A 14007-nucleotide genomic window follows, 5' to 3' on the forward strand; every position below is an offset into this window, starting at 1 on the left:
CTTTAGGAAACATCCAAACTTTAAAAAAAATGGCACATCTTTTGGCCGTCTATGTGACACATAATTTGACATTCATACCCGCTGAGCAAAAGTAGATTAACACTAAATTTTACATTAATTTTTAGCAGAAATTATAGTAAATCTGTCAGTGATTAGTCATCCCCTCCTCCAACTAGACAAGAATGGTCATCTTATTGACACCATGAGGATGGACTTTACTAAAGCCTTTCAAATATTCCCCTGAATGCATCAATTTTTATGGAGGGTTCCTTTAATCTACAGAGTAATGTCAAAAATGAAAATCATGGAGGTGGTGTGTCACAAATCCACCGCTCAGTGTGTCTGGGATGCAGTTACTGACAGCTCAGCTATCCATTCGGGTGCGGGGGTATACTGAAGCTGTCAGTACTTTGATTGGCAGCTCAGATGTCCAGTTTGGTGCAGGGGCGTGCTGTGCGGTCAGTGTTTTGATTGACAGCTCGGCCATCCAATCTGAGACTGGGAGGTGCTGGGCTGTCTTCAGTTTTTCCCTGTCCCAGGTGGTTGCACAGCTACTTAGCTAGGCTGTCAGTCTCAGACCTCTGCCAAACATAGCTTCAGCTAAGTGTGGTTGGTTTTCTCTGTGCCTAGTGTTTTGCTTAATGATCTTCCTCTGCCTGACCTTGGACCTCGTTCTGACCCTCCGTCTGTTTAACCCCTTTGCTGTTATCCACTATCCTCTTGGTATAATACTAGGTAATGAGAAAAACAAGCACACTTAGCTAAAGCTACGTCTGGGCAATCACCTGGAATAGGGAACAACTGAAGACAGCCCAGTACCTCCGAGGCTCATATTGGACAACTGAGCTGTCAAACTACTGACAGCTTCAGCAGGCACCTGCACCAGATTGGATGGTTGAGCCGTCAGTTTCTGCACGCCAGACACACTGAGGAGTGGAATCGTGACATGACCTTTATCTCCGCCGTAGACTTGATATCAATGTTCTGATGTGATATTGTGAATTCTGAATATACTGTACATGTACATACTTTATGTGGAGCATTGAATGATAGCTGATCTAATATATGTCTCACTTGTTAATAATAATCATGTTGTGAATCCATCCATCTATAACCCTTGATTCTGCTCTCTGCAGGTTTGGAGAGAAGGAGGACTACATGTCGTTTATGAACGGCTTCCTGGAGCAGCACTGGGATGAGATGTCTGTCTTCCTGCAAACAGTAACAGATCCCGACAGCGAGGTCGCAGTGAACAGTTATGAGGGCAGTGTAGATCTGGCTTATGAACTTTCTTCTCTTCATTACATGTTGTACGGGATCTTTGCCGGCGTTCATCAGGTGCTTATTAAAACCAATTAAGATAGTGCAAATGTGGTCCTGCTATGAATATCAGTGCTGATATAATGCAAACAAGCTAGTGCCATATAGTGCAAATAATATAGAACTAAAATGTAGCATTATAGGAGGAAATAACTCCACATAAGTATTGCTGCTGGACTAAAATTAGAATTGCCACAAAAAAATGAAATCAAGGGTGGCAGACCATTATAGAACTAAATGGACTCGCCATCAGACCAATGGGTTGACACCTGACTGGTAACTCCTATGACTAAACACAACAAAGGCCTCATTCAGACCACCAGGGCTTATAATCAAGCTGATAAAATATGTTCCAGTTCCTCTTTTCAATGTCCTTGGATGATGAAGTTGGACTTTCCCATCAGGTTTCCATCTTGAGGCTGGAGCTGTGTAGAGCACCGTAGCGGTAGTGGTAAAAGCTCTGTGCCTTTTTGGATCCCCGTTCTGCTGAAATACTGCGTTAACCAAAGAAATGAAGGGCCTCATTCTTTCACGTTGACATTGGCTTGACGAAGCTCCTGACTGGTCAAAACTACTCTCCCAGTGCAGATAACCCTCAGCTTCCCATGCTACAGTCATCGATATCACATTTTTCCATGACAGATGAAGAAATCTCTCCTATACAATATATTTCGGCCCTTATCTCTGAGAAGACCACCCTTCTAGAAGTCACCATTTTTAGTGATCACCTCACTACCTTTTTTAGAGGAAATGTTGACTACATTGGTTTTAATATGCGTTTCTTTGTTTTCATAGCAAACTAAAGATGATCTGGAGCCATTGCCCACAATTCTGAAAGCCTTGGCTGAGGGTTTGCCTGTCCCTGAATGTATTACCCAGGATCAGAGGTAACATTGCCGCAGTGGGTTTACCAGTATTGCCATTAATGCCCACATCAACGTAGTCCAACACGATTTGCACCAGGGGTTTTAAAGCGCCTTTTTTTTCTTTAACTGTTGGCCCTCAGCAAAATGATAGGCTTCTTTAGAAAGTAGGTGTCTTTATTTTTTGGACATCCTTAGGGCATTTTGCTAGTATAACATTGATCTGTATTTTGCATCATGAATATCAAGACCCATAAAGGTCAATGTCCTGCTTTATGACTGTCATGTCCTGCCTAGAAAATGCAAGGAGAAAAAATGAAAACAAAGCACCAATTGCAAGCCTCATGTTTGTGGGGACCTCACAATTCTTCCCCTACAGCATATGTCGGTGAAACAAAAGATTGAACCTGTTGGATTTCAGCAATTAGAAGATTGTAATGAACTCAACAACAATTATGTGTGTAAAACTAAAGATACATAAATAAAACAGCAAACACACAATCAGTATCCACACCAAAAAAGCAAAAAAAGATTATTAAACAAATATTTTTAAAAATGTGTAAAACTTCCTAATATCTGGCACCCCTTGTTAGGGTTGGCGGAACGCACCAAATATATTGTTTATTAAATGGAATAGGTGCGTTCGCAACCCGGGATCCACCGTGCAGGAAAGTACCTGCTGCTAAATAATGGCGGCTCTATATGGCGGTATATACCAACTCTGTTAGCTTCACAGAGTAACCGCGAGAGGAAAGCTCTGTGCCCTGTTAGACTTTCACAGAGGCACAGGCCAACTACCCAGATGTGAGCAGTGAGTGGTCATGCATGCATACACAATCTCCTCGCAGGAGGAGCCAGCATTCTAGGGGCTTATTTCAGCCGGGTCCCTGAACACACTTATACACAATCTCCTCGCCGGAGGTGCCAGCATTCTAGGGGCTTATTTCAGCCGGGTTCCTGAACACATACAAACGCATGACCACATTGGCGCAAAGCATATGACAAAAGACGATACTAGCGCATGGCCGTGCGGTCATGCGCAGTTTATATAGTTGCAGCACAGGAAGCTGCTACCAAAGTTTTGCCCTTTCAGGACCTTCCTGGAGGACCAATGGGATGCGCTGCAGTACCTGAACAGGTGACCGAACATGTGACCCTCTACCTCCAATGGGAGACCTTGCCCTGAGCATGCTCAGTGTGTGTAAATAAGGACTTAGTCCCAGAGAGGCCTGCTCGCCGCAGATCAGTGCAGGGTACCATAGGAATGCCGGAAAAGGCAGTAGTGACCCTATGCACCGAATCAGCCTCAGCGAGACGCTGGGAGCGACGTCTCCGCTGAGCAGACCCCACTGTGGCCGATGCTGAATGGGAGACCGCAGCAGACACGGATCGAGATTCCCCCTGTGCAGCAGAGGAAACTCGACTCCTAACATTACCCCCCCTCCTAGGGCCCCCCCCTCCTTGAGCCTCACTACGCTCAAAAGCTGCAATAAGCAGCGGAGCCCGAATGTGCTCCACAGGCTCCCAGGTTCTATCCTCTGGGCCGTGACCCTTCCAGTCCACCAGATAAAATTTCTTGCCACGTACCACCTTACACCCCACAATAGCATTCACCTCAAACTCATCCGTGGATGAACCCGATGTCCCAGCAGATGACTCAGAAAACCGGGACAAATGAACGGGCTTTAAGAGGGAAACGTGAAAAGTATCGGTGATACCAAGGCGTGGAGGAATAGCCAAACGGTAGACCACAGGGTTGACCTGTTCCAGAACCTTAAACGGGCCAATGTAGCGAGGAGCAAACTTAGTGGACTCAACTCGCAGCCTGATGTTACGGGCGGAGAGCCACACTAAGTCGCCAGGAGCAAAAACCGGAGCGGGGCGCCAGTGTGTATCAGCCGAAACCCTCATTCTCTCCTTGGAGGCCCGGATGGCATCCTGTGTGCGGTCCCAAATGTCACGTGCCTCCACCGCCCAGTCTGCCACCCTAGAATCGGTGGATGACACCGGCATGGGCACAGGGACACGCGGATGCTGGCCGAAATTAAGGAGAAAAGGAGTTTGACCGGTGGAATCGGCTACGGCGTTGTTCAAGGCAAATTCCGCCCAAGGTAGCAAAGATGCCCAGTCATCCTGCCTAGCAGAGACGAAATGTCGCAAATATACCATCAGAGTCTGGTTGGTTCTCTCCACCAACCCATTCGTCTCGGGATGGTATGCAGAGGAGAGGTTTAAAGGTACCTTCACACATAACGATATTGTTAACGATATCGTTGCTATTTGTGACGTAGCAACGATATCGTTAATGAAATCGTTATGTGTGACAGCGACCAACGATCAGGCCCCTGCTGGGAGATCGTTGGTCGCTGAATAAAGTCCAGAACTTTATTTCGTCGCTGGACTCCCTGGAGACATCGCTGGATCGGCGTGTGTGACACCGATCCAGCGATGTCTTCACTGGTAACCAGGGTAAACATCGGGTAACTAAGCGCAGGGCCGCGCTTAGTAACCCGATGTTTACCCTGGTTACCATGCTAAAAGTAAAAAAAAACAAACACTAGATACTTACCTACAGCTGTCTGTCCTCCAGCGCTGCGCTCTGCACTCCTCCTGTACTGTCTGTGAGCCGGAAAGCAGAGCGGTGACGTCACCGCTCTGCTTTCCGGCTCCCAGACAGTACAGGAGGAGAGCAGAGAAGCAGAGCGCAGCGCTGGAGGACAGACGGCTGTAGGTAAGTATGTACTGTTTGTTTTTTTTTACTTTTAGCATGGTAACCAGGGTAAACATCGGGTTACTAAGCGCGGCCCTGCGCTTAGTTACCCGATGTTTACCCTGGTTACCGGCATCGTTGGTCGCTGGAGAGCGGTCTGTGTGACAGCTCTCCAGCGACCAAACAGCGACGCTGCAGCGATTCGGATCGTTGTCGGTATCGCTGCAGCGTCGCTAAATGTGAAGGGGCCTTAACTCTATGCTGAGTAAACGGCAGAGCTCTCTCCAAAACCGAGACGCGAACTGGGGACCCCGATCGCTGACAATCTTATCAGGCATACCATGCAATCGGAAAACATGCTTAATGAACAACACCGCCAAGGCCCGTGCTGAGGGTAACCGAGGAAGCGGCACCAAATGCACCATCTTAGAGAAATGGTCGGTGACAACCCAAATAATGGAGCAGCCAGGCGACTTGGGTAGGCCCACCACAAAGTCCATCCCGACCATCTCCCAGGGCCTGTCTGCCACCGGTAGAGGGTAAAGCAACCCAGCAGGCCGTTGCCGAGGAGACTGATTCTGGGCGCAAGAAACGCACGCCTGAATATAGTCCCTGACATCTCGGGCCATATGCGGCCACCAGTATGTTCTCGCCAAAAGCTCAGATGTCTTCTTGGTCCCAAAATGCCCACCCACTCTGGAGGAGTGAGCCCAAGAGAGAACCTCCGGTCGCAAGTTAGCTGGTACGAAAGTCTTGCCCGGAGGCACAGACTCAAGCGAAACCGGAGCTACAGTTCTCAGGCTCTCAGAAGGGACAATAAGCCGAGACTCCTCCTCCTCTGATGACACTACGGAGCAGGAGAGAGCGTCAGCACGAACGTTCTTCTCCCCGGAGAGGAAATGGAGAGTAAAATAGAACCGGGAGAAGAACAGGGACCATCTAGCCTGGCGAGAATTCAGCCGCTGGGCCGTTTGTAGATATACCAAGTTCTTGTGGTCAGTGAAGACTTGGAAGGGAAAGCGAGCTCCCTCCAAGAGATGTCTCCACTCTGAAAAAGCCAACTTCATGGCTAGCAACTCCATGTCCCCAATGGAATAATTCCTCTCCGCTGGTGTGAAGGTCTTGGAGAAGAAGAAGCAAGGATGCTTCCGACCTTGAGCGTCCTTTTGGAAAAGGACTGCTCCAGCACCAACGGATGAGGCATCCACCTCCAAGATAAATGGTTTATCAACATCGGGGCGATGTAGGATGGGAGCGCTAGGGAAGTGTGACTTGATCGAGAGAAAGGCTTTGGAGACCTCCTCTGACCACAACTTGGGATTTGCTCCCTTTTTGGTGAGGGCAACCAAGGGAGCTACCAAAGTTGAGAAGTGTGGAATTAACTTGCGATAGTAATTAATGAACCCCATAAAGCGCTGCACCGCTTTAAGAGAATGGGGTTCCTGCCAGTCCATTACAGCCTGTAGCTTGGCAGTATCCATAGCCAAACCCTGGGCAGAGATGATGTAACCAAGGAAAGGCAAGGACACCTGCTCAAACACACACTTCTCCAACTTGGCGTAGAGGGAGTTTGCCCGTAAGAGGTCGAAGACTTTGCGAACATCTCTCCGATGGGAGTCAATATCTGGAGAGAAGATGAGAATATCATCCAGATAGACTACGACCGAGGTGGTGAGCATATCCCGGAAGATGTCGTTCACAAAGTCTTGGAAAATGGCTGGGGCATTACAGAGCCCAAAGGGCATCACCAGATATTCATAGTGCCCATCCCTGGTGTTAAAAGCCGTCTTCCATTCATCCCCCTCACGGATGCGAATCAGGTTGTAAGCACCCCGCAGATCTAACTTTGTAAATACCCTCGCTCCCCGTAGCCTATCAAACAGCTCAGATATCAGGGGTAATGGGTACTTGTTCTTAACGGTGATGGCGTTAAGACCCCTGTAGTCTATGCATGGACGTAAGTCTCCAGTCTTCTTCTGTACGAAGAAGAACCCAGCCCCTGCCGGTGACACTGACTTCCTAATGAATCCTCTTGCCAGATTCTCCTGGATGTACTGGGACATTGCCTCGGTCTCCGGGAGAGATAACGGATAGACTCGACCCCGGGGAGGCTCAGCACCAGGCAAGAGGTCAATAGGACAGTCATAGGGGCGGTGAGGCGGAAGGGTCTCCGCAGCTCTTTTGGAGAACACATCTGCATAGGGCCAATAGTGCTTGGGGAGAGAGGAAAGATCTGCGGGTACCTGTGTAGTAGCAACCTGAACGCACTCCCTCTGACATCTACCCTCGCAGGATTTACTCCATCCCAAAATTCTCCCAGAGGACCACTCAATATGAGGAGAATGGTAGCGAAGCCATGGTATCCCCAACAGGACCTCATCAATTCCCTCAGGAATGACTAATAGGGAGATTATCTCCTGATGTGATGGAGACACAGAAAGCGTGAAAGGAATGGTTTGGTGGGTAATCTGTGAGGGTAGTGTTGACCCATTTACCACTTGAACGGTTACAGGCTTGGCGAGCATCACCAAGGGTATTGCGTGACGCTGGGCAAAAGAGGAAGACATAAAATTACCCTCTGCCCCAGAATCCACGCATAGCTCGACCATAAGAGTGGATGGGCCTATGGTAATTGTCCCCTTGAAGGACAACTTTGAGGCAAACGTTGCCGTGTCTAGTGTACCTCCTCCAACTGCCACTAGACGCTGACGTTCCCCCGACCGCTGAGGACCCTTGGAGGCAAGATGTCCTGACTGCCGGCAAACATGACGGACCTTATGTGCACGGGCGGACTGAGACTTGGATCCCGCTCGTGTCACCCCTAAGGCCTCATGTGACTCGGACGCCTGGACTGGAGATTTCCAAAGGTTTGGCGAAGGTGGGAGCCAGCCGAAACCTCTGCCTACACTGGGCTCGCTCCAACCTTCGCTCGTGAAAACGAAGGTCTATGCGAGTAGATATGGCTATGAGCTCCTCCAGTGTGGCGGGAATCTCCCTAGTGGCCAAAGCATCCTTCACATGGTCAGCCAGCCCCCTCCAAAATACGGGAATGAGGGTTTTATCTGGCCATTCCAACTCAGACGCTAATGTCCGGAAGAGAACAGCAAAATGGCTGACAATGGTTGAACCCTGAGTCAAAGCCAGGAGTTGGAGCGCTGTATCATGGGTGACTTGAGGTCCTAAAAAGACCGGTTTCAGAGAGTCCAGAAACCGAGGAACACTCCGCACCACATGATCGTTGTGCTCCCACAGCGGCGTAGCCCACTCCAACGCTCTGTCCGACAAGAGGGAGATTATGAATCCCACCTTTGCCCGCTCAGTAGGGAAACGTGCAGCCAGGAGCTCGAGGTGTATACCACATTGGCTCACGAAACCCCTACAGGACTTACTGTCCCCAGAGTATCTCTCAGGCAAAGGAAGGTGAGATAGGGTCGGAACAGAGGTGGCAGTGGGTAAAGCTGCTGCAGCCACGCTAGCAGCCTGAACAGCTATTGCGGTAACATCCACCGACGAGGTTGCACGCTCAAGAGACGCCAACCGGCCCTCCAGCAGCTGGATGTACCCCTGCAATCGCTGTTTATCCGCCATTACTTAGCCAGATCCTGGCGCTAGTATACTGTTAGGGTTGGCGGAACGCACCAAATATATAGTTTAATAAATGGAATAGGTGCGTTCGCAACCCGGGATCCACCGTGCAGGAAAGTACCTGCTGCTAAATAATGGCGGCTCTATATGGCAGTATATACCAACTCTGTTAGCTTCACAGAGTAACCGTGAGAGGAAAGCTCTGTGCCCTGTTAGACTTTCACAGAGGCACAGGCCAACTACCCAGATGTGAGCAGTGAGTGGTCATGCATGCATACACAATCTCCTCGCCGGAGGAGCCAGCATTCTAGGGGCTTATTTCAGCCGGGTCCCTGAACACACTTATACACAATCTCCTCGCCGGATGTGCCAGCATTCTAGGGGCTTATTTCAGCCTGGTCCCTGAACACATACAAACGCATGACCACATTGACGCAAAGCATATGACAAAAGACGATACTAGCGCATGGCCGTGCGGTCATGCGCAGTTTATATAGTTACAGCACAGGAAGCTGCTACCAAAGTTTTGCCCTTTCAGGACCTTCCTGGAGGACCAATGGGATGCGCTGCAGTACCTGAACATGTGACCGAACATGTGACCCTCGACCTCCAATGGGAGACCTTGCCCTGGGCATGCTCAGTGTGTGTAAATTTGGACAGTCCCAGAGAGGCCTGTTCGCCGCAGATCAGTGCAGGGTACCATAGGAATGCCAGAAAAGGCAGTAGTGACCCTATGCACCGAATCAGCCTCGGCGAGACGCTGGGAGCGACGTCTCCGCTGAGCAGACCCCACTGCGGCCGATGCTGAATGGGAGACCGCAGCAGACACGGATCGAGATTCCCCCTGTGCAGCAGAGGAAACTCGACTCCTAACACCCCTGAAGAAGCAGTCACAGTCAGTGAAACACATAGGGTCATCAAAGCCTCACAAATATCTCCTTCTGAACTCTTTCCCAATGTTAGTATACAATTTTTATTTTACTTTAAACATTATTTAACCAAAATAAGAAAAACAGCTCACGGAAGTTAAAAGCACTTAAAAACAATAACTAAAAAAAGACATAGTTGAATGGAAGCACTGAACTATAATAGGGTACCCTCCATGAATGGCTAAAAAAATGATCAGAGCAACAAAAACCAGTAAGGCTTTGTACACACAGCGTGCTTTCCATACCTATTACACTTGGAATCCGCCTGAAAAATCGCCGCAAAAGTGCCCCATAAAAAAAACATAGTGCACTGCAATATCAAAATAACGTTGCTGTGCGCATGTTCCCTCTTATGTCATGTCTTTTTACCACTTTAGGGTTTAGAAACACTGAAGTAGTTAAAAGAAGTAAAATGATCATTCTTCTGCTAGGAAGCAGCTCACTCTCTATACTTGAAAATATGGAGTAAAAGATGCCAGTGTCAGAGCTGCCACAAGAACAATGGCGAAACTACTTCAGGAAAATGACCATCGGTGTTTTCCTCAAGCCCCTACGCAGGTGCGTCAGTGTTCACATGACCTAATAAATGCCAAAACTCACATAGAGGCGAAACAATATAGGCAAAATAAAATTAGCAAAATAGATGCAATCAATCATCAAGTAAAAATCCCATAAACAGCAAAGTGGATGCGTGCATGTAGTAAAGTCCAATAACATAAGAACATTATAATGTGACATCAAATATATTAGTCAATGTCTAAAAAAAGTATACTAAAAAAGGGAAGGAAAGAGAATGGAAGGACAGATTGGTGAGACTGATATCCCCATGTGTATCACTGGCTGTGGCAGCTTCCTCAGGGGTACCAAATATTAGTTTTTTTTTTCATAATTTTGTTTGCATATTGCTGTTAATTTTTTTCATGCTTTTGCTGGAGTGTTTGACATTTTTACCAGTATAGAAAGATTTTGATTATCGATCAATTAGTCGATCACCCAAAAGAGTTTTCTAATAACATAACTACATAAACATGAACAACTGAAACTTTTAGGCATGCATGCTTAGTTTTCTGCAGGAAGGAGAGCCATCTAACATAGATATGTGCCTCTAATAATTAACAGTACCTGTATTGTGCAAAAATCTCCCAGTGTCATTGTTTCTACAGCCAGGATGAAAGAGAAGAACCCGAATACGTGTTCCCGAAGGATATGAGAAACCTCCGTCCACTTGTAAAAAAGAGCCAGTCACTGAGCAGCCTCATTAAGGAAAGACTTGTTCCATCTACAAGGATAGAAGAGCGGGAGAAAAAGAGTCGGCGTCATGTGACGAGAACACAGAGCGTTCCAGCCCAAACCAGGCCTGGTCGAGAACGTAGGAAAAGAAATGATGTATCTTCTGTGGCTGAGAAAGAAGAAGGGGAAAGTGAAGGTGTAATGGTATGATTGTGACTCATGTCAAAAATGTTCAAATTTAATTTGCGTTCTTGACCTTATATCTTCTGTATGTGAAAAATAATTTTTATTAAATTGACAAGACTTTGTAGAGAAGGTCAATGTTGGGGTGGCCAAGTATGAAGGGCTGGCCTTATGATGGATGATACCATGTGTGGTATCTTCTCATGGTGTCCTTCTCCCCACATGAGGAATGGTCATACCACATGCAAACAACCCTACCTGTTGTGAATTCCGCTCTAGGGCTCCTTCCGGTGTTTGTAAGTGGCACTTTTGTGAGTTCTGCTCCTGGGCTCCCTCTTGTGGTTTCAAGTGGTATGGCTGCTCCTTGGAGTTAGCTGTCTTCAGCTGCTTCCACTGATCGTCTTTTCTGCTCGGCTATTTATGCCTGGCTCTGTCCTTCAGCCAGTGCCACTTGTAAATGGTTCCTGGTTGGATTCACATCTCTTTGGAGTTCCCTGTTATCCTGACCAGTTCAGCAAAGCTAAGTTTGGAGTGGCGACATTGGCTTGAGGGAGCAAAGCACCGCGTTGTGGTCTTGACTGATCATAAGAATCTGGTTTACCTCGAGTCGGCCAAGCGGCTGAATCCTAGACAGGCTCGATGGTCTCTGTTTTTCTCCCATTTTGATTTTGTGGTCTCGTATCTTCCGGGATCTAAGAATGTTAAGGCTGATGCCCTCTCTAGGAGTTTTTCGCCTGATTCTCCTGGAGTCCTTGAGCCGGTTGGCATTCTTAAGGAAGGGGTGATTCTTTCTGCCATCTCCCCTGATTTGCAGCGGGTGCTTCAGGAATTTCAGGCTGATAGGCCTGACCGCTGTCCTGTGGGGAAGCTGTTTGTTCTTGATAAATAGACGATTAAGGTGATTTCTGAGGTTCATTGTTCAGTGTTGGCTGGTCATCCTGGGATTTTTGGTACCAGAGATTTGGTTGCTAGGTCCTTTTGGTGGCCTTCCTTGTCGCGCGATGTCCGTGCTTTTGTGCAGTCCTGTGGGACTTGCGCCCGAGCCAAGCCTTGCTGTTCCCGCGCTAGTGGGTTGCTTTTGCCTTTGCCGGTCCCTGAGAGGCCCTGGATGCATATTTCCATGGATTTTATTTCAGATCTTCCTGTTTCTCAGAAGATGTCTGTTATCTGGGTTGTTTGTGACCGGTTCTCTAAAATGGTCCATCTGGTACCTTTGCCTAAGTTGCCTTCCTCCTCAGATCTGGTTCCATTGTTTTTTCAGCATGTGGTTCGTTTGCATGGCATTCCGGAGAATATTGTGTCTGACAGAGGTTCTCAGTTTGTCTCTAGATTTTGGCGGGCCTTTTGTGCTAGGATGGGCATTGATTTGTCTTTTTCTTCGGCGTTTCATCCTCAGACTAATGGCCAAACTGAGCGAACTAATCAGACCTTGGAGACCTATTTGAGATGCTTTGTGTCTGCTGATCAGGATGATTGGGTGTCTTTCTTGCCGTTGGCTGAGTTTGCCCTTAATAATCGGGCTAGTTCGGCTACTTTGGTTTCACCTTTCTTTTGTAATTTTGGTTTTCATCCTCGCTTTTCTTCTGGGCAGGTTGAGCCTTCTGATTGTCCTGGTGTTGACTCTGTGGTGGACAGGCTGCAGCAGATTTGGACTCATGTGGTGGACAATTTGACGTTGTCTCAGGAAAGGGCTCAACGTTTTGCTAACCGCCGTCAGTGTGTTGGTCCCCGGTTTCGTGTGGGGGATTTGGTTTGGTTGTCTTCTCGTCATGTTCCTATGAAGGTTTCGTCCCCTAAGTTTAAGCCTCGGTTTATTGGTCCTTATAAAATTTCTGAAATTATTAATCCGGTGTCTTTTCGTTTGGCTCTTCCAGCCTCTTTTGCCATTCATAATGTTTTCCATAGATCTTTGTTGCGGAGATATGTGGTGCCCATTGTTCCCTCGGTTGACCCTCCTGCCCCGGTGTTGGTTGAGGGAGAGTTGGAATATGAGGTTGAGAAGATTTTGGATTCTCGTTTTTCGAGGCGGAGGCTTCAGTATCTTGTCAAGTGGAAGGGTTATGGCCAGGAGGATAATTCTTGGGTTGTTGCCTCCGATGTCCATGCCACCAATTTGGTTCGTGCTTTTCACTTGGCTCGTCCTGATCGGCCTGGGGGCTCTGGTGAGGGTTCGGTGACCCCTCCTCAAGGGGGGGGGTACGGTTGTGAATTCCGCTCTTGGGCTTCCTCCGGTGGTTGTAAGTGGCACTTTTGTGAGTTCTGCTCTTGGGCTCCCTCTTGTGGTTTCAAGTGGTATGGTTGCTCCTTGGAGTTAGCTGTCTTCAGCTGCTTCCACCGATCGTCTTTTCTGCTCGGCTATTTATGCCTGGCTCTGTCCTTCAGCCAGTGCCACTTGTAAATGGTTCCTGGTTGGATTCACATCTCTTTGGAGTTCCCTGTTATCCTGACCAGTTCAGCAAAGCTAAGTTTTTGCTTGCTCTTTTCTGTTCACAGTTTGTGGACTTATCCGTTCTGTGCTTCTATATTTATCCAGCGTTATCAGTATGTCTTGCTGGAAGCTCTGGGAAGCAGATTTACCCTCCACACCTTTAGTCAGGTGTGGAGATTTTTAGTAAACTCTGCGTGGATTTTTGTAGTGTTTTATACTGACCGCACAGTATTCCATCCTGTCCTATCTATTAAGTTAGACTGGCCTCCTGTGCTCATCCTGGTTTCATTCTGTGTATGTCTTTTCCCTCTCCACTCATAGTCATTATTTGTGGGGGGCTAATCTATCCTTTGGGGATTTTCTCTGAGGCAAGATAGTTTTCCTGCTTCTATCTTTAGGGGTAGTTAGCTCTTAGGCGGTGACGAGGTGACTAGGGAGAGTTAGGAGCACCCCACGGCTACTTCTAGTGTTGTGTTGAGCTTAGGAACTGCGGTCAGTACAGTTACCACTTCCTTCAGAGCTCGTTCCATGTTGCTCCTAAACCACCGCTTCATAACACCTACCTTAGACTAGGGTGACAGGACCGTTTTTTCTCTCATCCGGGAAAATCAGTTCGATTACGCTAATCGAACTCTGATCAGAGTGATATCAGAGTGTGATTTCTCGGATGTTGAGAATAAAAAAATAAAATTTCTCCATCTGCCCCATTCAGTCTGGCCATGAAAATTGGACCACACTCGAATGTCATCCGAGGAAGAT

General features: G+C 47.8%; 1 protein-coding gene across 1 annotated transcript in view; it reads left to right on the forward strand.

The window, feature by feature from the left end:
- The window catches only part of RASAL3 (RAS protein activator like 3), a 74406-nt gene that overhangs the window by 44052 nt on the left and 16347 nt on the right, over window positions 1-14007 (forward strand). The window contains exons 12-14 of the mRNA XM_069766818.1: window positions 1137-1338; window positions 2116-2207; window positions 10571-10841. Coding sequence (XP_069622919.1) covers window positions 1137-1338; window positions 2116-2207; window positions 10571-10841 — 565 coding nt within the window. The remainder of the gene's footprint in view (window positions 1-1136; window positions 1339-2115; window positions 2208-10570; window positions 10842-14007) is intronic.

The sequence above is a fragment of the Ranitomeya imitator genome, chromosome 4, assembly GCF_032444005.1.
Source record: "Ranitomeya imitator isolate aRanImi1 chromosome 4, aRanImi1.pri, whole genome shotgun sequence".
Classification (NCBI taxonomy): domain Eukaryota; kingdom Metazoa; phylum Chordata; class Amphibia; order Anura; family Dendrobatidae; genus Ranitomeya; species Ranitomeya imitator.